Source organism: Lagenorhynchus albirostris, chromosome 16 (assembly GCF_949774975.1).
Source record: "Lagenorhynchus albirostris chromosome 16, mLagAlb1.1, whole genome shotgun sequence".
Classification (NCBI taxonomy): Eukaryota; Metazoa; Chordata; class Mammalia; order Artiodactyla; family Delphinidae; genus Lagenorhynchus; species Lagenorhynchus albirostris.
The window spans coordinates 29,296,612-29,320,826 of record NC_083110.1 but is presented as its reverse complement, the minus strand read 5'-3'; the positions used below and the strand labels follow the sequence as shown (position 1 = coordinate 29,320,826).

Below are 24,215 nucleotides of genomic sequence, written 5' to 3'. Positions count from 1 at the left end.
CCAGAACTTGGTAACTCAACACTACCTTGCTAATTGTCTGCTGAGGTCAGAGCACCCCTTGTCATCACCCATCCACCAGAACCACAGTCCGCGACTGGGCCAACTGGTTGAGCCACTGTTCTGGGCACTCATGGGAAACAAGTGGCCTTTGTGGTGAGCTAGTGGACAGAGTGGCCATCAGTATGGGGGAGGTGGCTGCACACGCAGGCTACAGGGCTGGGCGGGGCCCTGAGCTGGGAGGCCTACAACAGGCTCCAGTTCTCTTTTTTCTTTTTTTTTTTCTTTTTGCAGTACGCGGGCCTCTCACTGTTGTGGCCTCTCCCGTTGCGGAGCACAGGCTCAGCGGCCATGGCTCTCGGGCCCAGCCGCTCCGCGGCATGTGGGATCTTCCCGGACCGGGGCACGAACCCGTGTCCCCTGCATCAGCAGGCGGACTCTCAACCACTGCGCCATCAGGGAAGCCCGGCTCCAGTTTTCTTGATGGTGCAGGGGGCGGAGTTGCAGGGACTGCTTCTCTCCCTTTCTGGTTGCCGTTAAAGGCATTGTTTCCTGGTGTTTTTATCGTGCCTGTATCAAGAGCCTTCACTGATTCTTCTGCCTGGCCTAGGCCCAGGCCCAGGAGGTCATGATCCTTGAGGGGTTGTGATCCTTCTTCTTGGCTAGGTTTTCATCCTGTCTCCTTGAGATGCAAACACAGAGGGGAAACGAGACTTTGGAAGATTGAAATATTTCAATTTTGGCAATTCTTCCTCAGTTATCTTGAGGGAATCTCTCCATCACTCCCCACCAAACACAAACCCCAAACACACATCTCAGAGGAACTTGGTCAGTATTAGGTGACTTGGTTTAATGAGGTTTAGTGCATCAAACTTGAGAGGAAGATGATTTAGTAACAGGGGCTGGAATGGTTCTTACAGATGTCCTGCCTCAGAATCTCCTCTGCTTGAAGCACACCGATGGTGTAAAGGTGGATTTGGGCACAAGCCTGTCGTTTGAGAGTATTTAAGGAGGCTCCAGTGAATGATCTCAGAATGAAAAAGCTGCTGGCTCTTTAAAGTCGTTCCAGAAGAATCGTTAACTAAAACTGTGTCCAACAGCTTTGCCCATGAGTATTAGTAATACTTTTAACCCACTCATCTGATCCTATTCATATGGGAATATGGGAATTGTGCTTTCACTGTGGGCATAGGGGCCCTCCACTGCACATTTTTTTTTTCTTTTGCATATTCTGTCATGTCATTTCCCTCTCCACGACCTTGTAGATCATCTGGAGGGAAACTGCTAACACTGACTGGGGCATCCGCGCAGGAGCTGCAGAAGGGGGGAGCGCTCTTCCCACGTGGACCCTGCCCTGTCATTTGTCTGTGGTTGACAGCCAGGGGCAGAGCGAAGAGGCTCTTGCTGCATTTCACCTCCTGGTAATGCAGTTGGCTCTTCCTGCACTTTGTATTTGCTCTGTTCTCTGGTGCCCCCGACAGCCCTCCCCACCCGCCTCGCTCATCTTTGATGTTGTTGCCATGGACCAAAAGCTTGGAAAATGAAAGAACAGGTTGTAGACCCAGAATGTTTGCCCCCAAGGAAAGCGCATGTTTGCACAAAATCCTGTCTGACAGTTTCCATTTAAACTAAGAAGTTGGGGGCCCAGCAGGTCCTTGGAAATATGAAAATTGGCACTTTGTTGGGCTGCACGCTGATGGTAGCTCTGTATCTGAGCTCCATCTGTCACTGGAGATTCGCATTTTTCAGATGAAAATCGCTGGCTGGCCACAGGCGACCTCGCCGCTGCTGTAAGCGTGCGTGCTGCGTGTCGCTTCGGAGCCTGCTTGTCTGCCCCTCAAGGTCTCCTCTTTGTTTTTCTGAAATGTGATGAAACGGAACATGTCTTTAAAAATAGATATTTTCTGGAGATGGCCTGACTGGGATTATTGGCCGTGGCGGTCTTATTTCTGCCCCATGAGTCCCTTATCTCATCTTGGCTGATGGGACGCTGGCAAGGGCTGCTTGCATTTTTTTTTTCTTTTTATTCTTAATTGTGTTTCCAAAGATATCCCTTTTGATCATTCATTTATTTGTGCACAGGCAAATGAATTCTATAGAATTCATTAACTTAACTTTTTAAGAATTTTTTTTCTGAGTATCAAAGCAGTAGTCATTTAAAAAAGAAAAAGAAAGAAAAGATTCCAAAAGTATTCATGGTAGAAAGTGGAGTTCCCTTAAGTATCTGCTGGAGGCCTGAGGGTGGGGAGGAAGGCGGTGGTCTCATACAGTGGTCCTCCGGAGGGGCAGGGACACTCGGGTCACACTGGGGCTGCTGAGTGGGTGGGGGACAGGCAGGGGGAACAGGGTTCGGCTTAGAGGCAGCTCAGGGGTAGTTAAAGGTGTCAGAGGGCTCAGAGGTCGGTACATCTGGTTCCAAGTCTAGCTGAATAATCTAGGGCGAGTTCCTTCATCTTTCTGAGCTTCAGGGTCCTTGTCTGTAAATTGAGACTGATAGCAGTACCTCTTTCCTGGAGTGCTGTGAATTTTAAGTAGGACAGCATATTCATTTTACGGTTTTCCACGGCTCTCACTGTGGATGATGTCTGTATTGGAAAGGGCTATACAGAGCCTGGCACGGTAGCAACTGGATTAGTGTGGTAGGGCTGCCGTAACAAAGTACCACAGACTGGGGGCCTCAACTGACAGCCATCTATTGTCTCACAGTCCTGGAGGCTAGAAGTCCCTGATCAAGGTGTCGGCAGGGTTGGTTTCTCCTGAGACCTGTCTCTCTCCTTGGTTTGTAGATGGCTGTCTTCTCTCTGTGTCCTCACAGGGTCTCTGTGTATGTGTGCCTGTCTGTGTCCAAATTGGCTCTTCTTAGAAGGATTAGGGCCCACCCTACTGACCTCGTATTAATTTATTAATTACCCCTTTGAAGACCCTTTCTCCAAATACAGTCACATGCTGAGATTCTGGGGGGTTGGGACTTCGACATGTGAATTTTGGAGAGGACACGGTTCAGCCCTTCACAGCAATTATCTCTATTATGCACGGTTCTGTAGTGATGAGGGGCCCTGAAGCTGGCCTTGGCACTGTCTTCAGCTTGCCACGTGACCTGGCGCGGCGTGTCTCCTCTGGACATCTGCAGAACATCAAGGCTGGGCGGTATAGGGGCCCCGTAAGCTCTGAGGAGTCTGGAGTGTGACTGAAAACGGGGATCCAGTACTTACTCTTCAAGCTTTAACTAAGCACGGGCCTTGTGCACGGCAGGTACAGTGATACCCGTGCCGGGGTTTCCTGTGGACGGGAGGACACTGGGCGTGTGCGCTGTCAGGGCTACCTGCAGATGGCCAGTGCTCCAGGAGCTGGTGCGCTTTGCTTTCGTTTGCTACGCTCTGTGGTTAGGGATGTGGATTTTATTTTTTTTTTCCTCCTTGAACAAAATAGTGAAATATCTTCTCTTGTTATCAAGATCAACCTTCTCTCCTGAGGAATGCCTGTGTGTGAAAGATAACCCGCATTTGTGCATTTGAAATACTTCTCTGATCGTCTCCCGCATTTCCCGGGGCTGACTGGGGACAATTTGAAGACAGTGTGTGACCAGATTTTGCCTGAGATGGGGTGTGAGGGAGAGCTCTTCTTTTTGCATTTGAGGAAAGAGTGGCCGTGGGCCCGTTTTCTGAGCGGTGGAGTAGACGACTGGTTATGCACTCAAGCTTAAGGTAAGTGTGAGCACTGGATTTGCTGAAAGAATAGGTGTGAAACTGAAACATGGTGGACGGCTTTGTTGTGGGGGGTTTAGCGAGAAGGATGCTGGCGATGTGTCATCTTTATTTGGTGGGGTAGGGTGGCTGGCAAAAGGAACACTCACTGCTTGAGTGTGTTGGTGCAGTGGGTCTGTTGCCCAAGGCCCTCCCCCGTGCTCTGGGTGTGACAGCATTTGATACCTGAGTGGATTTCTGCAGGTGAGTGCGTGCAGCTGTCCTTTCTGTAAAACACTGTAAAAGGTGTCTGTGGTTTCAGGAATGGACTCTTTTTCACCGGCTTCTGAAGGTCACCTTTTCAAAATCCACAAAAGCATTGTGTAAATAAGGTTGAACCCTTCTGGTGATGTCACCTTATCCAAGAGGAAGGGTGCATAAAAGTGTCCCAGGGCTCTTCTTGGTTGGAAAAATTATCTGCTTGGGGCTGGGCCTCTGAGAGCCTCCCTGAAGGGCCAAACTCTTCTTTACACTGTCTTTCTCAGGGCCTCAGAAGAAGAATAGATGGGAAGAGATCGTTGTCTTTTTATTTTTCGTGAGGGCCCTTCTGGTCCTGCCTGTTTAAAGAATGTTAGAGAAACCGGTTGGGTTTTAGAGTTAGTTCTGATCAGTAATCAGTTACAGTAAGCTTGCCAAGGGCTGGGCGCCGTGAAATAGTGCTTCTGTCGGTGCGCTGGCCCTCAGGAGCCACCCAGACCAGGAGTGATGCGTGCCTCCTCGTCTTGCCCTCGGCACACATCGCTGGTCCATCCTGGGCTCCCTTCCTGGTGAGCACAGGTGTGGCCTCACACTCCTTAAACACAGCAGGCAGTTGTCACTAGACATAGCAGTCCATTCATGCTGAACCTCTTTCCTTTCCTGGTCTAATCCAAGCCCTGCAATTCTGGTGGAGAAACCACAGCCAATCAATGGCCTTACTTAATTAGCAGAGCATCACTGACTTTTGCCTTCTGTGTCCTGTTGCAGCATTTGGTGTGGCAGAACAGCCCCTCTGACCACTCTCTACCCCACTGCCTTCTAGAAGACTTAATTCTCTTATTCCTCCTGTCTCCCTGAGTGGGCTTTGTGTGTCTCTTGCTGAAATTCGTGTTCCTTCTCCTGTCCTCACAGGTCGCACGTCCTAGGATTTTATCCTGTATATGCTTAGAGCAATACTTACTGCGTGGGTGCTGTTCAGGAAGTCCTAGATCTGGCCCTCCCCTTCCCCTCACCTTTTTCTTACCCATGGGCTTCACATTGCCAGTGAGCCGCTCTGGGCTTGTCACTCACATCCTCCAGGCTCTGTGGGGTGAAGTCCCAACTGGACTGGGTTAGCCTGAACCTTGCTCCCTAGCTCCAGACTCCAGTTTCCGACCGTCAGCAGGCCACCTGCCCAGAGATATCCTTTAGCACCTTCAGCCTGAGCCTCAGCAGTGTCTCCTAATTTCTCTTCAGCAGCCTTCTTCAGTTCTGCACCTCCTTAACTGCAGTACCTTCTGCACACCCCAACCCAGCATCCTCCTCCCGTCCTCCCCACCCCTGCTGTCTCTTGTGTCACCGCTCAGCTTGCACCCCTGACCACTGGTTCAGGGGAGCCCTTGTGGGAGCATCCCAACTGTTTTCTTTACTTCCAGGTCTTCCCTCTTTCCACCTTTCCTGTTCACATGCTGGAGACAGTTTCCTGAAGCTCATGCCTGCTCTCTTACTCCTGTGCTCAAAAATCCCAGGCATTTCTGAGTACCAGGGCTCAGGAGCTGGGGCTTTACTTGATCAAAGCCGTTGTAGGATTGTGTGAAGCTCAGTGAGGTTTGGATCACTCTGAAGGCCCAAAGATTTTGGATTACTTTAATGGCGAGAGGGAGGGAGATAAAGCCCTTGCCTCTCCCCCCACTGCCCCACTGTTGGGTATTTTTTTCCCTCCCAATTGTTTTTTCTGGTAAAATAAACATAAAATTTACCATCTTAACCTTTTTTTTTTTTTTTTTTTTAGTCCTGCCACATGGTTTGTGGGATCTTAGTTCCCCGACCAGGGATCGAACCCGGGATCTGGCAGTGAAAAAGCTGAGTCCTAACCACTGGACCACCAGGGAAGTCCCAATCTTAACCATTTTGAGTATACAGTTCAGTGGTTTTAAAAACATTCATAGTGTGCTACCATCACCAGCATCCATCTCCAGAACTCTTTTCATCTTGCAAAACTGAAACTATACCCATTAAATGGTAACTCCCCATCTCCCCTCCCCACCCCAGCTTCTGGCAACCACTCTTCTACTTTCTCTCTCTAGGATTTTGTCTGCTCTAAGTACGTCATGTAAATGGAATCAAACAGTTTTTGTGTCTCTGTGACTGGCTTATTTCACTTAACATAATGTCTTCAAAATTCATCCACGTTATAGATACATGTCCAAATTTCCTACCGTTTTAAGGCTGAATATTTTATTGTATGTAGATATCACATTTTGCTTATCTTTTCATCTATCAATGGACAGCTGTGTTACTTATACATTTTAGATATTGTGAATGATGCTGCTAAGAACATGGGTATAGGATTATCTCTTTGAGACCCTCTTTTCAGTTTCTTGGGGTATATGCCCAGAAGTGGATGTATTGGATCGTATAGTAATACTGTTTTTGATTTTTTGAGAAACTGCCGTACTAGTTTCCACGGTGGCTGTACCATTTTACATTCCCACCAGTAGTGCCCAAGGGTTCCAATTTTTCCACGTCCTCACCAACACTTAACTATTTTCTGGCTTTTTGACAGTAGCCATCCTGAGTGGTATGAGGTAGCATCTTGTGGTTTTTTTTTAAATTTAATTTATTTATTTAATTTTTGGCTGCATTGGGTCTTCATTGCTGTGTGTGGGCTTTCTCTAGTTGTGGAGAGTAGGGGGCTACTTTTTGTTGTGGTGCACGGGCTTCTCATTGCGGTGGCTTCTCTTGTTGCGGAGCACAGGCTCTAGGCGCGCAGGCTTCAGTTGTTGTGGCTCGCAGGCTCTAGAGAGCAGGCTCAGTAGCTGTGGTGCACGGGCTTAGTTGCTCTGCGGCATGCGGAATCTTCCCGGACCAGGGATCGAACCCGTGTCCCCTGCATTGGCAGGCGGATTCTTAACCACTGTGCCACCAGGGAAGTCCAGTTCTGTAGTTATAGCTTTTATCTTTAAGACTGATTCCTTTTGAGTTAATTTTTGTATGTGGTGTTAGATAAGTGTCCAAATACATCCTTTTGCATGTGGATATCTGGTTTTCCCAGCATAATTTCTTGAAAAGACTGTTCTTTCCTCATTGGATAGTCTTAGCACCTGTCAAAAATTATTTGGCCATTATGCAAAGGTTTGTTTCTGGGCTCTCTGTTCTGTTCCTTTGGTCTCATGTCTGCCTTTAAGCTAGTACCACACTGTTTTGATTAGTGCAGCTTTGTCACCAATCAGGAAGTATGAGTCCTCCAGCTTTATTCTTCTTTTCCAAGGTTGTTTTGGCTATTAGGAGTTCCTTAGTATGTGGCCAGACGAGGGAGAGCCCAGGCCCATCCAGTTTCTGATCCCATGCCCTTTCACTGTACAGTCACTTTGTACCTCCCACCCCTTGGCAGGGGTCTTAGTAGGTTTAAACTCGGCACGGATATTGGGGCGGGGGAGGTAAGCAGTCCTCTGTGACCTCAGAGTCCTGGGGACACAGACTGAGTTGCCTTGGTGGTGAGTAATAGTCAAGACACCACACAGACCTTGTGAGGGGGTGGTGCTGCTGCTGTTAAGGGAAGAGGGGCAGAACAGCAGCTTATTGCTGATGAAGACAAGACCTCTCCTTTGCAGTGGCCCTCTTTGGCCTTTGTGGACTGGATGTCCCCGTCCTGTCCAGCCTGGGGTGTCACGTCCTCGCCTACTTTCCGGTCTGACCCCAGGGCCTTTGCACTTGCTGTTTTTCTACCTGGAACAGTCCTCCTCCAGCACTTTGCTTCCTCCAGACTCCTTCAGGTCTCTCTTCAGATGTGGCCTACCAGAGAGACCTCCCCTGGCCCTTGTAGCACAGTAGCCACCTCTCCACCCCGCCCCACTCACCCTGCATTTTACTCGGCTGTAGTGTTCTTCACAGCACTTACTACCTGATGCATTTTGCATTTGTGTATTGGTTTATTTCTCTCCCACCTGCACTCCTCTGAGCTCCATGAGGGCAGGGACTCTGTCTTGTTCTCTGCTGCATCCCTAGTTTGTTCACTAAGCATTTGGTGGCGGAATGGGTTTTGTGTTCCCAGGGCAGATGTGCCTACCAAGGGGTGGTGTCTTGTGCAGAACGCTGTCAACTTCATCTTTCTTGAAGGGCTGACCCATGCCCATGTTATGTGCAGGTGGCGGTGAGGGTCATGAGAGGGTTGGGGCGTGGCCTGGTGTTATCCCAGCACACAGTGAGCACTCTGGCTTGTTCTGTTTGAATCAGAGAACAAGAGACCCGGAAGAGAGGTGGGCTGGCTTGGAATTGGCCGTGGCCAGGCAGAATGGTGGAAGGGGAGGGGAGGCCTCCCTATCCTGCGTGGAAGAAAACAAAGGCATAGCAAGGCTGGATTCAGGTATTGGGCAGGGACACTCATGGTTGAGGGTCAGATAACAAGAACAAGAGCTAGCGTTTATGGAGCGCTTGTCCATGTGCCTGACTCGGTCCTCATTCAGTCCTCATAGCCCACCCTTCCTATTTCATAAACCAGGAAATGAGGCGCAGAAAGTGGAAGCAACTTGCTCAAGGTCACGCAGCTGTTGGTGGCAGGCCTGAGCCCAGGTGGTGTGGCCCAGAGCCTGCACTGGTACCAACACCTGTGATGGTGGAGGGCAGCACGTGCTTCTTGGTCACAGTCCGTGCAGGAGGAGGTAGCCTTTTCTCCCTTTACTGAGTCGTGGAGAGGGAGTCCAGATGGAGAGCAGGAGGGAGCCAGTCTGCTGTGACTCCTGGTGCTGGTCAGAAGTTTACTCCAGGGCACATGCGCCCACCGGGGGATGTCTGGCTGCAGGATTAATGGAAGCGTGGCTGCCTGTGCTGCGCTGTTTCCTGTCCCATCTCGGTGTGTCCTCTTTGCTGCTGTGCTTGCGTCATGAGCTCTCGTGAGGGTAGCAGGGCAGTGACACTGCGGCCGGTCCCTCCTGCACTGTCATCTGTTTTGGGGGTGCCTGTCAGGTGTGGCTGTGTTCATTGATGATGAACATGCCCCCGTACATCATTGCATATTAGTAGGAGACTCTTGAAGTCTGTCCCAGTCTCCTCCCCACCCTCTAGGGCATACATGACGGCCGCCCAGCCTCCCTCCCGTGGAGCCCTACAGACCCTGCTTCGGGCCACCTCCTGGGCCTTCTAGGGCAGGTGACAACTGTCCCCCAGCCTGGCCAGGAGGCATCAGCCTCCCTGTGCATGTCAGGGGGAGGATGCTTTCCCACCCTGAGGTGGGCGTGTCAGCTGCTTGAAGCAGGACTTTCTCGACTGGTGCAGCAGGCTTCGTGGCTGCTCCATTCCAGGGCCACGGAATTTCACCCCCTGCTTCCTGAAGTATCGGGGGGCTTGTCAGCTTCCAGCTGTGGGTCTCAGTGTCCACAGTCTGGGGCCATGTTGTTAAAGGGGAGGAAGCTGAGGCCCTAGGGAGGGGCCTGGCTGCACTGAACCGTGATTCTGTAAGAGGGCTTCCCAGCAGCCAAAGGAGCCACCCTCCCAGCACCTCCCGAGATCCGCAGAAGCCGGGGAGGTGAGCTCAGCACATAGCACTTTCCACCCTCTTGCCTCCTCGTGTCTGTGGCTCATGGAGTCAAGTGCCTCTGTACCCAGCACGGTCATGGGCGTTGGGGTGGGCAGGAAGTAGCAGCATGTGTCAGGGCCATAACGCCATGGCTCACCTCTCTTTCTTTCTTCCCACTTTTAGTCCCCAAGCCCCACTCAGCTCACAGCGTCTGTTGAGTGTCTCGGTGTGGGGAGGAGCACGGGGAGGGGGAAAGCCTATGCTGGGGGCTCCAGGTTGGGAGGCTCCTGCTCTAATACTTCTCACTTGCACAGGTGGATGGGTTCTGCCTACATCTCCTCCAGGCTGATCTGGCTTCTTGGTGCTTGTCCAAGTCCACCATCCTCCAGGGCCAGCTCCAGGCCCCTTCCTCCGTGAAGTCCCCCCGGACTGCTAGACCTTTAGAGCTGGGCAGCAGTGTTGTGTATGGGGTTCAGGAGCACAGGCTTTGGGCTAGACTGCCTGGGTTTCTATCCTGTTCGCCCCCTTAGTGGCTCTACCATGACCTTAAGCAAGTTACTTAATTTTTCTAACCCTTAGTTTCTTCCTCTGCACAACCGGCGTAATGACAACCTCAGGGTTGGTGTGGGAATTAACTGAGACAACATATGCAGAGTCTAGTACATCCTGGCACTTAGTAGGGCTCAGTGCCTATTAGCTGCTGCTATTATTATTTCTGGTATTGTTGTTGTTAGTGCCATACGGTCTAGCAGTTTGTCATCATGGACTCTGCAGCCTTGTCACTCTGGTGGACAGCTTTCTGAAAGACAGCTTTCAATTTGGGTAACCAAAGGATTGAGGACGGCAGTGTTGGAAGGTCTGGTTTGACTGTAGGAGCAGCAGCTAACACTTTGAGCACTGGCCGTGTCAGGTGCTGTCTCAAGCCCTTTCCGTATTAACTCAGTTGATCCTCCGTGGGGTTAGTACTCCTGTTGTCCCATTTTGCAGATAAGCATATGGAGGCAGGGAGAGGCTGAGTGACTCACCCGAGGGTACACAGCTGCTAAGTGGCAGAGTTGAGAGTTGAACCCAGGCAGGCTGGCAACCTGTTAGTGTTCTAGTCACTGCTGCCTCGATCTGCAGACGAGGGCCGTGGGCTCAGAGAGGGGAAGGGACGTCCACAGAGTCTCACAGCAGGTCAGTAGCCTCCCGAGCCCCTGGCTTGTCTTCTTTACACAGCTCGCACGGCTCAGCCACGTGCCAGGACCCCGATGCACACGTGTGGGTGCTAGAGTGACTGGGCACCCTCAGCCGTCCGAGGGTGGTCAGCTCTGAGCTGGAGGATGGTTCCAGGGTGGGACAGGTGGCCTGGTGGTGACTGCTCGCCCCTCCCCCCCCCCCCCACTGCCCAGGCAGCACCTCCCTGCCCAGTCTCACAGCCCCCACTGCCCAGGCAGCACCTCCCTGCCCAGTCTCACAGCCCCCACTGCCCAGGCAGCACCTCCCTGCCCAGGCTCACAGCCCCCACTGCCCAGGCAGCACCTCCCTGCCCAGTCTCACAGCCCCCACTGCCGAGGCAGCACCTCCCTGCCCAGTCTCACAGCCCCCAGGGAAGAGCGACTTGCTTCTCCCTCCTTCCCCGGTGCTCGCGGGAGGTGCATGTCCTCCCAGCGCCCAGAGCTGTCTCAGGGCAGCGCCACGGGCTGGAGCGCAGAGAGGACTCTGCGTGCTGGCTGGAGGCTGGAACAAGCCCCTTAAGCGTCGCGGTTTCATGGGGAGGAAGTGTGAGTCACTGGGGCCTTTACAAGCCCCAGGTGAATGGAGGGGTGTGTTAGGGGCCCCGCAGCCGCGGGAGGGGGCCTTGGAGGGCTGGGCGTTCTGTTATCGCCTGGGTGATTTTACTGGAAGTTCTTTGAAGTGGTCTCCATGACCCAGTGGGGCTGAGTCACCGAGTAAACACAATTAGCAGGGGGCGGCCTTTTGGGAACAACACAGACAATGCTTGTGGCCCAGGCCAGTCCCAGAGAGTCTGCCAGCTCTCTCCCAGGGCTTCTGCCATGACTTCCATGTACATGCCACCTGCTGGCTCGGGTCAGCCTTGGTACCTTGCTTTCAGTCCCTGCTGTGGGCTTGTTGGAAATGCAGAGTCTCAGGCCCCACCGTAATCTGCCTAGTCAGAACCTGCACCTTGACCGGGGCCTCAGGTTATTGTTATGGTAGAGAACCCCCTGTATCATCACTCTGCTTCACATGGCCATGAAAACCTGGGCTCCTGCTCTGCTCTCTTTTTCTTTTTTTCTTTTTCTTTTTCTTTTTTTTAATATTTATTTATTTGGCTGCGCTGGGTCTTAGTTGCAGCGTGCGGGATCTTTTTGTTGAGGCATGCGGGACCTAGTTCCCTGACCAGGGATCGAACCCGGGCCCCTTGCATCAGGAGTGTGGAGTCTTAACCACTGGACCACCAGGGAAGTCCCTCTGCCCTCATTTTCTGGAAACGTTTCCCAATCATATGACTTTCTCTGGGTCCTCTCTGGACCTCTGCACAGGCTTGTCTGAGTTTGTGGTGACGGTCCTGAGTGGCAGTGCCCTGCTGCCCTGTGGGGCTTGGGGGGAGGCAGTGAGAGCAGAGGAGGTCGGCCCTCGTTCACCCAGGCCTCTGTGTGTGTGATGTGCAGGGTGCACATTAGGGCCCGGGTCGGGGTGCAGGTGCCTTCAGGGGAGCTCCCACATGGTCAAGGGTGAGGGGCTGTGCGGGGCAGGAGAGCGTGCGCAGTGAGATGGGACCTCTGTCAGGCTCCAGATTGGATTGTGAAATCCCAGGGGTAGATGACGACCGTCCCACCTCTCAGAAGCCATCGCTTTGAAAGGATGCTGCGTGACTTCGGAGAAAAGCGACTCCTTTTGCCTTTTCCCGACAGTCCTGACCACACAGGCTTTTTAAGACAACAATAGCTGCAGAGACAAAGCATAACCAAGACAGCGTCGTCTTCGGGGCTTTTTTCCCCCCGAATGACGTCTAAGGCCCTGGGAACATCGTAGAAACTGGGCCTTGTCCAATTTTAACCGTTCCCTGGCACCGCTTCCCCCCCTGGCTCCCAGGAGCCCTGCCAGCCGACTCGGGGGAGGTGATGCCCAGAGATGCGGATAGAGATGTCACACCGCCCCCGGGTCAGGCCCAGAGCCCTGTCAGGATGTGGGGGACAGGGAAGGGGACCAGCACGTGTCAGTTGGCCAGTTGACTCCTCCCAGCCAGGGGGGAGGTGGGAGGAGAGAGAGAAGGGTGTCTGCCAAGTTTAATTAACAGTGGAAACTTGCCATGGGGGAGGAGAGAGATGATTTGAAGGGGAGGGGCGGTTTACTGGAAGATGGGACGCTGCTGATGCCAGTAGCGAGGAAGAGGCGAGGCGTTGTGCAGGGAGCATCCGCCAGAGTGCTGGCTGTGGTGTTGCCAGCAGGGCTGGGCTGAGCTCACATCTCAGAGGTGTGAGTGGGACAGTGTATTTGTGCCCACTTTCAAAAACAATCCACCGACACACCAGCCGGCTAGTCTTCCTTGCCCTCACGTAACAACAATGAAAAATTATTAAGAAAATGGCTGTTGAGTTTAGAACATAGGCATTGTGTTACATTCTTGTGTTTTGGAGATACCGATGGATTGGCTGAATTGCACCTGACTTTATTTCATGGATCTTTATGCAGTGCTTAATGTTCATGATATGGGAAGAGAGATGCTTTGAGAAGTTTGTGATGCTCACGGTTGAGACAAAAACACAGAGATGTGGAAGGGGCAGCAAGATGAGTAGCGTGGATTGAACTTAAATACAGGCGATATCTCACTGAACGCTGCTTACTTATTTTTTAGTAGGATCAAGGACCTTAAGGGCTGCACGGGGTTTTCTGGTTCCGTCTCCTTTCAGGTGATGTGCAGGTGCCACCTCTGATATCTCTGCCAGGTGTGCGTGGAGTGAATGCCTATGTCGTGGGAGCCCCCCGCCACCCAGGTCTTCTCAGACCAAGGCAGCACTGACCGTTAGGCCCCCTTCCTGACCTGCACCCACCAGCTGTGTCAGGGCTGCTGCCGTAGGCCAGTAGAACAAGTTGCATCCCTTTGGACGGTCCTGCCCACTCCCCGAGCCTTCCTCTTCCATCCACGCCAGACACCCAGAGGTTCTTGGAAAATGTGATAATGAGGCCACTGGCCATTCCTGGCCACTGTCCCACTTCTTGCCATTACCAAAGTCCCTTTTTCTGGTTTTCTTTTTTCTCCTCTCACCTTTCATCTCTCTGCCTGTCTGGTGGGTACACCAGCTAGCTCCCCTGCATGCCGACTCTTATGCCAGGGCTGTGTGTTTCCCTTGCCTCTGTGTGGTCTTCATCTTTCCCCCGACACCTTCCCCTTCCCTTCGGGGTCTCCCCTGTCCCCTGGTGCACTGCTCCCTCCCCCCGTCCATGAGTTTCCCTCCTCCTCTCCCTCTCCCCTGCTTACCCCATCTCTTTATCTCTTTTCTTTCTTTTTTTCCTTCTGAGGGTGTGCAGGTGTAGGGTAGCTAGTCAAGAGTTGACATCGGAGAGAGCCCCTTAAATTTGACCCCGCATTTCTGGTCCTGGAGCCCAAGGTCTCGTTAGTTCTCGGCTGCTTTCTGACACCAAAGCCCTAAGTCTCATTCAAAGGCTTTATTGCAAAAATCTCATCTCTGGCTCACTCACTCTGCCCAGTACACACACACCTTCATTGTACAGTTCTTTCGGTTCTAAGAGCAAAACATTGCCTTCTTCCCATTGTCTTGTTTTATTTGACCCACCATCTCTGCATGTTGTGCTTTTTTCGACTCCTATTCAGCCTCTGGGTTGGGGTTCGCCTGCCCTCTTAACTTTTGTGTCATCTGTAGTCTTGATAAGCAAAGCACAGCTTTGTTTCCATTAATCATGGAAAATGTCATCTCTGAAATGGGACAGGGGAAACGACCTTGTGAGCCATCTGGTTGAACCCCTTCATGTTACAGACTGAGAAACAGAGATCCAGAAAACTGAGGCCACTGGCCAGCTACTCGCACGTGGACGAGAACTGCACTCAGAGCTGGGTTTCTTGACCCAGAGGTTTTTCCTGATGCCGGGCAGGAAACATCCTGGCTTTGAAGATATTTGAATGCAAACCAAACCGTGGTGGTTGTGTGGCTGCCACCAGGAGTTAATAACGAGTGTCAACACCTCCCCCACCAAAACAAAACAAAACAAAACAAAACGAAACGAAACATAGGGCTTCCCTGGTGGCGCAGTGGTTAAGAATCCTCCTGCCAATGCAGGGAACACGGGTTTGATCCCTGGTCCGGGAAGATCCCACATGCCACGGAGCAACAAAGCCCGCGCGCCGTTACTACTGGAGCCCGCGCGCCTAGAGCCCGTGCTCTGCAACAAGAGAAGCCACCGCAATGAGAAGCCCACACACCATAACGAAGAGTAGCCCCCACTCGCTGCAACTAGAGAAAGCCTGCACACAGAAATGAAGACCCAACGCAGCGAAAAATAAATAAATAAATATTTAAAAACGAAAAACAAAACATGTTACTCCCTAGCTTTGGTGACAGTGTGATTGCTTATAATTCTATCAGTAACTTTTAATAAGGGAGCAGCCACTGACTAAATTATTAAGGACTGAGCTTGAATACAGTTAGAACCTAAGAGCAGAACAGCTAGGCACAAGGAACGAAGAGTTCACAGATGTTTAACTTAGGCTCTGTTACCCTCTATATGGAAGCCAGAATCACACTGATACAAATCTGTAGGAAATCCCCAGACCCCTTGTTGCCCTGGGGCATGTTGCTCCCTTGCTGAGCCCTTCCCCAGATGTCCCAATAAGAAGCCAGCTGGCTGACTCCAGGCTCCCCTCTGCCCGTGCGCAGCTCAGTCGGAGGGGGGCCGAAGGTGAGGCGGAAGCACCAAAGACCAGGCCCTGCTGACAGCACCTCCCCTGCCCAGCCTGTGGTTCTGATGTCTGGTACCCCAGGTGGTGCTGCTTCTCAGCCTGGCGCCGACTGAAGTCATTTGGTCTGACAGTGGTTTGGGGCATAAGATGAGAAATCCCTTTGGAGTTAGTAACAAATGGCCTCTCTTTCTGTCTCCAGGCTCCACGTACAGTGTCTTGTCCATCATGCCCTCAGACTCGGAGAGCAGCAGCTCCCTCAGCAGTGTGGGTGAGTACCACCTTCCTGGGCACCCCTCCTTCCTGGAGGACACCGGCCGGTCGGGGGTCTGGGTATGAGCTGGGGTGGCGCTGGGTGCATGGGGTGGGAGAGTTGGCCCACACCTGTCAGATCATTCATGGAGTCATCTTCTGTTGGTTCCATTCACATTTCCTCTCATCAGCACGTCCTCTTAATGGAGGAGGGCAGAACGCTGTTCCTGGTGTTAGGAGGGAGGTGCATGACACAGAGGCACCTGTGTCACCATGTTTTCACTTTGTCAGGCAGGGCACAGCGCTTCTCAGAGAGCCCTTTGCCTCCGACCCCCAGGCCTCGTAGTACACAGTGACCACTATCCAAGAGACTGGCCCCTTTGGGGGCTGTTGTTTGTGAGCAGGACTGGCCCACTGGGAGTGTTGTCTTGGGCGTAGGAGTGGCCAGTCCATGCCGAATTCGGTGTGTCTCTGGATGTGGGTCCCAGGAGCCCATAGAGGGAGGCTGGCCCTGCTGTCACTTCACTGAAGACGTCCCAGAGGAAGGTTGTCATAGTCTCGCAGTCTTCCCGCGCCTCTGTGGCCCATCTTCCGTGTCACATGCCCTCTATTTAATGCCCTAGTGTAGCTCTGTGTCCTGGTTTGACCTTGATGGATGGGTACACCTTCAGTGGTGTGGTGAGTCCTGGAGTTTTTGAGTTGGAAGGGCTCACAGAGGTCATCTGGTCCAATTCTTCCTGTTTTCTCCAGTAGACAGATGGGGAAATGGACACTCAGAGAAGGTAAGTCTCGTGCCTGAGCTTCTAGAACCTGCCCGGGGCAGGCCTCTTATGCGTTCAGTTGACTCATACGGAACACCTCCAGGGGGCCAGAAGTGGGCTTGTGATATAGCGGTGAATAGGCAGACCTGGTCCCTGTGCTCCTGGATCTTAGGGTCTCCTGGGGAGACAGATGAGTAGATACAGTAAGTGAGGTCAGAGTGGTGAGAGGGGTACCAGTAGGGGGCACTGTATTTGTTTGCTAGGGCTGCCCTAGCAAAGTGCCGTAAACTGAGTGACTTACGCAGTAGAGGTTTATTCTCTCACAGTTCTGGAGGCCAGAGTCTAAGATCATTGTGCCCTGAAGGCAGCCAGGAGCGGGTCTTTTCCAGGCCTCTTCTCCTGGTTGTGTGCCGGCAACCTCTGACGTTCCTCGGCTTGTAGGTGCATCACCCCAGTCTCTGCCTTCATTTTCACATGGTGTTCTCTCTGTGTGTGTCTCCAAATTTCCTTTTTTAAACAGGACACCATTCACATTGGTTTAGGGGCCCGCCCTACTCCAGTATGACCTCATCTTAACTTGATCATCTCTAAAGACCGAATTTCCAAATAAGGTCACATTCACATTTACTGGGGATTAGGACTTCATCGTCTGTTTTGTGGGGCACAATTCAGCCCCTCGCAGGTCCCCTCGTCCCGTCTAGGGTTCAGGGAGGACTCTGATGGGACCACAGTTCACTTTGTCCTGCCTGCTTGGGTTGGTGAGACACAGGGATTGAATGATGGGGCTGCTGGGATTTTGAACACGGGGCTGGCTTTCAGGAAGTGCATGAGCCGGGCAGGCAGTCAGGATGTGTGGAACGGTAATGTGGGGTTTTGTAAAATGGAGCTGGTTGAGCTCTGAGGGCACCTGTCTTGGCCTCACCCTTTTCCGGCTCCATATTCCGCTTGGGAGCGAGGTACAATGATCTGATATCTGACAAACTCATTCACATTGACCCTTCAAGGCTTAAAGTGTTACCTTTCCTAGGAGCATTTGCATTTTAAAAGGAGATTCTAGAGAAAGATAATTGTTTAAACCACAGCAGGTATTGTTAATGGTGGAATTGCAGGCCTGAGTAAGAAGGTATTTTTTTGTGCAGCTGGACCTTCGTATACTTCGGAAGAGCATCGTGTCAGTGACCCACCCTTTGGCCCTTGGGGTGAAGGGGTCACCAGTGTCCCCGGATACTTGTTGGCAGGCAGGCTGCGAGCAGAGCTCTACTGTACTTCACTGTCTGGGCCCCTATCTTGGATGCTCAAAGACCTGGTTGCATCCCTTCAGGTCAAAACCTCTCCAGTTCACTGGTAACCAAGTTTTCCTTCTCTTGCTTTTCTGTGTAGAGTTGACGTTGACCTTGGGGTGAGTAGCCCCATTTTTCTGCAGGCTGACTTGAATGTCCCCGTGGCTGTATTGGCCAGAAGGCCTTTGGCTGCAGCAGTAGGGAATACCTACTCATACTGCCTTAGATAGCAGAGGAATGTGTGATCTCACATGGTAACTGTGCTGAGGGTGGGCTGAGTACATCGGGTGTGGCTTTGCGGGCCTCTGTGTGGTGTCTTCCCTTGGGCTGATGGCAGAGGTCAGCCATCACATCTAGACCTGACAGTGTCCAGGGCTACAGTGTTCGTGGTGGGAGCCTCTAGCCACACGTGGCTATTTAAATGCCAGTGAATTAACGTGAAATAAAATTTAAATCACTAGTTTCAGTAGTTACACTAGCCACATTTCAAGTGTTCTGTAGCAGGGGTCCCCAACACCCAGGCCACGGACCAGTACCAGTCCGCGGCCTGTTAGGAACCGGGCCACACAGCAGGAGGTGAGCAGTGGGCAAGTGAAGCTTCATCTGTATTTACAGCTACTCCCCATTGCTTGCATTACCGCCTGAGCTCCATCTTCTGTCAGATCAGCGGTGGCATTAGATTGTCACAGAAGCGCGGACCCTACTGTGAACTGCGCATGTGCGGGATCTAGGTTGTGCGCTCCTTATGAGAATCTAATGCCTGATGATCTGAAATGGAGCTGAGGCGGTGATGCTAGTGCTGGGGAGCGGCTGCAAATACAGATTATCGTTAGCAGAGACTGCACAGAGACCATGATAAATCAATTGCTTGCAGACTCATATCAAAACCCTAGGGCTTCCCTGGTGGCACAGTGGTTGAGAGTCCACCTGCTGATGCAGCGGACACGGGTTCATGCCCCGGTCCGGGAAGATCCCACATGCCGCGGAGCGGCTGGGCCCGTGAGCCATGGCCGCTGAGCCTGCGCGTCCGGAGCCTGTGTTCCGCAGCGGGAGAGGCCACAACGGTGAGAGACCTGCGTATCGCAAAAAAAATAAATAAATAAAAAAATAAAACCCTATCAGTGGGTCTTCCCTGGTGGCGCAGTGGTTAAGAATCCGCCTGCCAGTGCAGGGTACAGGGGTTTGAGCCCTGGTCCGGGAAGATCCCACATGCCACGGAACAACTAAGCCCGTGTGCCACAACTACCTAGTCTGTGCAACACAACTACTGAAGCCTGCGCACCTAGAACCCATGCTCTGCAACAAGAGAAGCCACTGCAGTGAGAAGCCTGCGCACCACAATGAAGAGTAGCCCCCGCTCGCCGCAACTAGAGAAAGCCCACGCACAGCAACAAACACCCAACACAGCCATAAATAAATAAACAAAACAAAACAAAACAAAAAAACCTCTCAGTGAGTGGCAAGTGAAAACAGGTTCAGGGCTCCCACTAATTCCGCATTATGGTGAGTTGTATAGTTACTTCATTATATATTACAGTGTAATAATAATAGAAATAAAGTGCACAATAAATGTAATGAGCTTGAACCATCCCCGAAACCATCTCCCGCCCCCTGCCGCCACCGGTCCGTGGAAAAATTGTCCTCCACTAAGCCGGTCCCTGGTGCCAAAAAGGTTGGGGACCACGGTTCTGTAGCACCTGTGGCTAGTGGCTACCATATTGGACAGATCAGATAAAAGAACATCTCCATCATCACAAATGGTCCAGAGGATGAAGGAGGCTGTCTCCTCTCGTGTCTCCTGATGAGCAAAGAAGCCTTCTCCAGCAGGTCCTCAGCACAGTCCCCAGTCCCCTGTCACTTGTCTGTGCCCAAACCATGGCTCATGCAGTGCGGTCCCTGGACCAGCAGCACCCAGGTACTTGATAGAAATGTAGGTTTCCAGCCTCCAGAAGCTCTGAGGATGGGGCCCAGCATCCATTTTAACAGCCTTCCTGGTTGGAGGTGAGTTGACCTAACCTAGTCCCCGGCAAAAGCACTGGAATGTCTGTGGCTGGCTTGGACCAGCCCCTTGGAGTGGAATGAATGGAGGGTCGTCCATGGCCCACTGCAGCACCTCCTGGAGAAATCCCTCCTGGCTCAGCCTCACCTAATCACGGGCAGAACACTTCTTTTCCTGGCCATCTCAGGCACACCCCCCGACCGAGGGGCTGATGAGTCAGATGGAGACTGGCTGTTTCTGTTGGTTAGGTCTTTCTCCATGAACCTAAGGAAAGGCAAGGTCTTATAATAAAAACATCACCTCCACTTTCCCACTTATGTCTCCCTAACCGAGAACGTTTGGCCAAAGAAGAGCAAGTTATATTTAGCATAAGAGAAAATTGGTAGGTGGAGCCTTGGGTATGGTATTTTCTCTGCAACAGCTGGTACCTGGTTGCCCCTCCCCTCTTCCCGGCTGGCATTAGGTCCTCAGGTGGTCTGCCCATTTCACCTCTTCAGCCTGACCCTCCTAACAACAGGCCGACAACCTTAAAGTTTGCTGTGTCTTTCCAGGCAATTTTCATCAGCCAAGCACATGTGGCTTCTTTGAGGCTTCCCCCCACCCCGTGTGGCCTGTTATTTGAGTAACCTGCCTGTGGGTAGGCCCCATGGATCTGCCCAGGGGAGGCACACTCATTTCAGGCAATCGATGTTTTTTTCCTCCCCCGTTCATCCTGATCTAATTGCTCAGGTACCTTTTTTTTTTCTCAACTAGGATAACTGGGGAAGTTTTAAGAAGAGGAGACATTCTTGGGCAGCATTTATAAAATGAGCCTTAAATTTCATGCAGATTGAAGTAACAGGAGAGCTTTCTTATTAAGGAGAGAGATCTGGTTTTGTTAGCAGAAGGATCTGGAGGGCTTCCTTCCTATCCCAGCAAAGATTCCTTGAAAGTGCAGTTTCTAGTTGATAGAGGATGGTGGGGTGAATGAGCATGGAGGCAAGGCTGCACCCTGACCCCTTGCCGTCTGACCCTTCCTTCTCTGATCCTTTTGGATCCGGGGCCTGTTTTCTCTCAGTGCATCAGATGGACGGGAGCACCTTGTCCTCTTGGAACCCGTGCTCGGCACTCTTAGGGATCACAGGGGGACCTGGCTCCAGGCCTTACAGGCTAACCAGGTGTCTTAGTCTGTCCAGGCTGCTATCACAGAACACCACAGACTTGGCAGTTCAGAAACAACACACATTTATTTCTCACAGTTCTGGAAGCTTGGAATTCCAAGATCAAGGCAGCGTCGGTGTCTTGGGGGGCCCGCTTCCTGGTTCATAGATGGTGCCTTCCCGTTGTAACCTCACATGGCAGGAGGGGGAAGAGCTCTCTAGGGTCCCTGTTAGAAGGCCACTGATCCCATTCACGTGGGCTCCACCTTCACGACCTGATCACCTCCCAGAGGCCCCACCTCCTAATTCCGCACGGGGTGGGGGGGGTAGGACCTCAACATAGGAATTTGGTGGGGTACACCAACATTCAGACCAGAGAGAGAAGCGACTGGCCGTTTTGCCTTGTGTAAAACAAGGAGACGGGAAGGAGCAGCTTTTTCTAACGAGGGGTGTCCAGGAAGCTTCAGGGAGGAGGTGGCCCTCGAGTGGGGTCTTCCAGGAATGGCGCTCTGGATGTAGGAGCAGCTTGGAAGCGACAGGCCATCGTCACCTGTCTTGGTTTGGGTTTCGGCAAACTGACCCTGAGTCAAGGATTCGAGAGCAAGTAGCTTATCTGGAAGGAGATCTGGGAGCTGGGCAAGGCTGCAGCTGCTTCGCTGGAGTCTAACCTCCTTCCAGTCCAAGTCCAGGAGGAGCCCCGCTGCAGTCCCGTGCCGACCAAGTAGGGCATCCCCTGGGCATCAGTGGGCGATGCTTTTAAATGTATTGGACAGCCGAAAAAACAAGGGATTGATAAGCCACTCTGGCCAGACAGTGCGACTTTGGTCCAGACCAGAGGTTCTCAAACTTTATCAGGCATCAGACTCACCTGGAGGGGAGTGCTGGCTTCTCCCCCAGGGTTTCTGATTCGGTAGGTCTGAGTGGGACCTGACCTGTGCATTTCTAACAAGGTCTCCAGTGAAGCTAAGGTGCTTTTGGAAGCACTGGTTCAGGACGTGGGATTGTGTCTCCCCCCGACGGCTCTGGCTCTCCTGGGCTGGAGGCGAGGATGGCTTGGTTTTGCTTGCTGCGGCCTGTGATGACCATGTTCTGCAGTTTTGCTTCTCTCCTGACAGCCAGGGCCTGGAGGAGGCCAGGAAGTTTACCTGGGCATCCCTGCTCCACCCACCTGACCACTTTGGGCCAGTGCCCGTTTTCTCCGTGGCCTCTGGTACCACGGGCCCACAGGGCTCTGAAGCAGAGCTGTGACCTCTCTAGCTGTAAATAAGACTTGGTGGGGGAGTGGCCTTCAGGGTCAGCTGGAGTGTGGTGTGACAAGGGGGCTAAGGACAAAGGGCCTTACAGCCAAGAAGACTGCCGAGCTGCCAGGCTCTGGCTGAGCCTCAGTGGTCTACAGGAAGGCTGCACTTGCATCGGCCAGGGTGTCTGGGAGGAGGAGCCAGGACTCGTGATGGCGAAGGGGCTCTGCTCCCCTTGGCTGCAGTTTTCCTCTTACACCAAGGCCCAGAGGAGTGAGAGCTCTTTGTCCAAACTCCAGGGCCTGTGCCGGCTCTCCTGGCATCTTCCAGCACTCATTTTGGGGCCATTTTAGTCCAGTCCAAATCCCTTAACCCTGGAATCCCATCCTGAACATAAAAATGAAAAAAAGAAAATCTTTCTTAAGTTTTTCTTTTTATTAACTAACTAATTAATTAATTAATTAATTTATGGCTGTGCTGCATGGCTTGTGGGATTTCAGTTCCCCAACCAGGGACTGAACCCAGGCCACAGCAGTGAAAGTGCCGAATCCTAACCACTGGACCACCAGGGAACTCCCCTGCCTTCTTTTCAAGTGGGTTCCAGATTTGGGAAGGGGAAGGAGTGAAGTGGGGGGAGAGTGGACAGTTTTGCATTTGAGTCCCAAAGAACAACTGCACAAAGATAGAATTTGAGGCTTCTGTGGACAACTCACTTGACGTTAGTTTTGATTTTGCTTGTTCTTGAAAAGGTTTACTATAAACACAGTGACTGGTCGGGGGTGACAAGCCACACCTCTTTGTTGGTCACACCTGTCCTGGGATGGTCACTTCAGTTTAGGGCACCACAGTGTTGTTGTTTTTTATTTTTTTTAACTTCAGATTTTTTTAAAAGTCATGTTCCGTGAGGTACGAATTACGTACAGTAACATTTATCCTTTTTGGTGTATAGTTCGATGAGTTTTGATGAGCACATTGGTTATTTAACCACTTCCACAATTAAGGTATAGAGCATATCCTCCACCCTGAAGAATTCCCTTCTGTGACTTTGTAGTCAGCCTTTCTTCCCTCCACCCACAGGCCCTGGCAACCACGGATCTCTCTTCTGCCTCTGTAGTTTTGCCTTTTCCCAAATGTCGTGTAAATGGAAACATATGGCGTGTGGCCTTTTGAGTCTGGTTTCTTGCGCTCAGCATAGTGCATTCGCGAGTCCCTGTTCCCCTTGCCCTCGTGGGTACCAGTAGTTTGTATGATAGTGCCTTTTTGTTGCTGAGAAGTATTCCGTTGTATGAATATAACACTGTCGTTTATCCATTCAACAGCTGCTATAAACAGTTGTGTGCTAGCTTTTGTGTGAACGTAAATTTTCATTTCTTTTGTGTAAATATCCAGGAGTGGGATTACTGGGTAGTATGGTAAGTGCATGTTTAACTTTATAAAAGACTGTCAAAGTGTTTTCTGCAGTGGCTGTATGATTTCATATTCCCACCAGCAGTGTTTGAGAATTCCAGTTTCTCTGCATCCTTGCCAGCATTTGGTGTTGTCACTTTTTTTTACTTTAGGTCTTCTGGTAGTGATAAAGGGACTTGGCAGTTGTCTTCAAATACTTGCATGTCTGTTGTTTAGAAGAAGAATTACAGGTGTACCTTGTGGCCTTTGTTTTTTTTGTTTTTTGGTTTTTTTTTGGGCTGCGTCGGGTCTTCGTTGCTGCGCTTGGGCTTTCTCTAGTTGAAGCGAGCGGGGGCTACTCTTCGTTGCAGTGTGTGGGCTTCTTATTGCGGTGGCTTCTCATGGTGGAGCACGGGCTCTAGGCACGTGGGCTTCACTAGTTGCAGCACGTGGGCTCAGTAGTTGTGGTGCACGGGCTTAGTTGCTCTGCAGCCTGTGGGATGTTCCGGGATCAGGGATTGAACCTGTGTCCCCTGCTTCGGCAGGCGGATTCTCAACCACTGCACCACCAGGGAAGTCCCTACCTCATGGTCTTGGGTGGGTAGATAGATCTAGGGTCAGTGGGAGAAATACAGATTTTAACTCAGTACATAGAATAATTATCTGGGGAGAGATGAGATGGGCTTTGCTGTGAAGTAGTGAGCTCCCTCCCTGTGCAGGAGTTCAGACCATCTTGGTAGCTGTTTAGGGGATTCTGGCAACCATTTTCTTGAAAGGACTGCATCATCTTCAAAATGTTTTTCAACCCTGAGATGCAAGTGAAACTTTA

At 51.7% G+C, this 24,215-nt stretch overlaps 1 protein-coding gene across 7 annotated transcripts in view; it reads left to right on the top strand.

The window, feature by feature from the left end:
* The window catches only part of DLG5 (discs large MAGUK scaffold protein 5), a 120,034-nt gene that overhangs the window by 29,718 nt on the left and 66,101 nt on the right, over positions 1 to 24,215 (top strand). For all 7 annotated transcript variants that reach the window (XR_009536210.1, XR_009536211.1, XM_060126984.1 and 4 more), the window contains exon 2: positions 15,534 to 15,602. Coding sequence is in view for 4 of the 7 variants with exons in the window: in XM_060126984.1 (XP_059982967.1) it covers positions 15,534 to 15,602 (69 nt within the window). In the remaining 3 variants the exon portion in view is untranslated. The remainder of the gene's footprint in view (positions 1 to 15,533; positions 15,603 to 24,215) is intronic.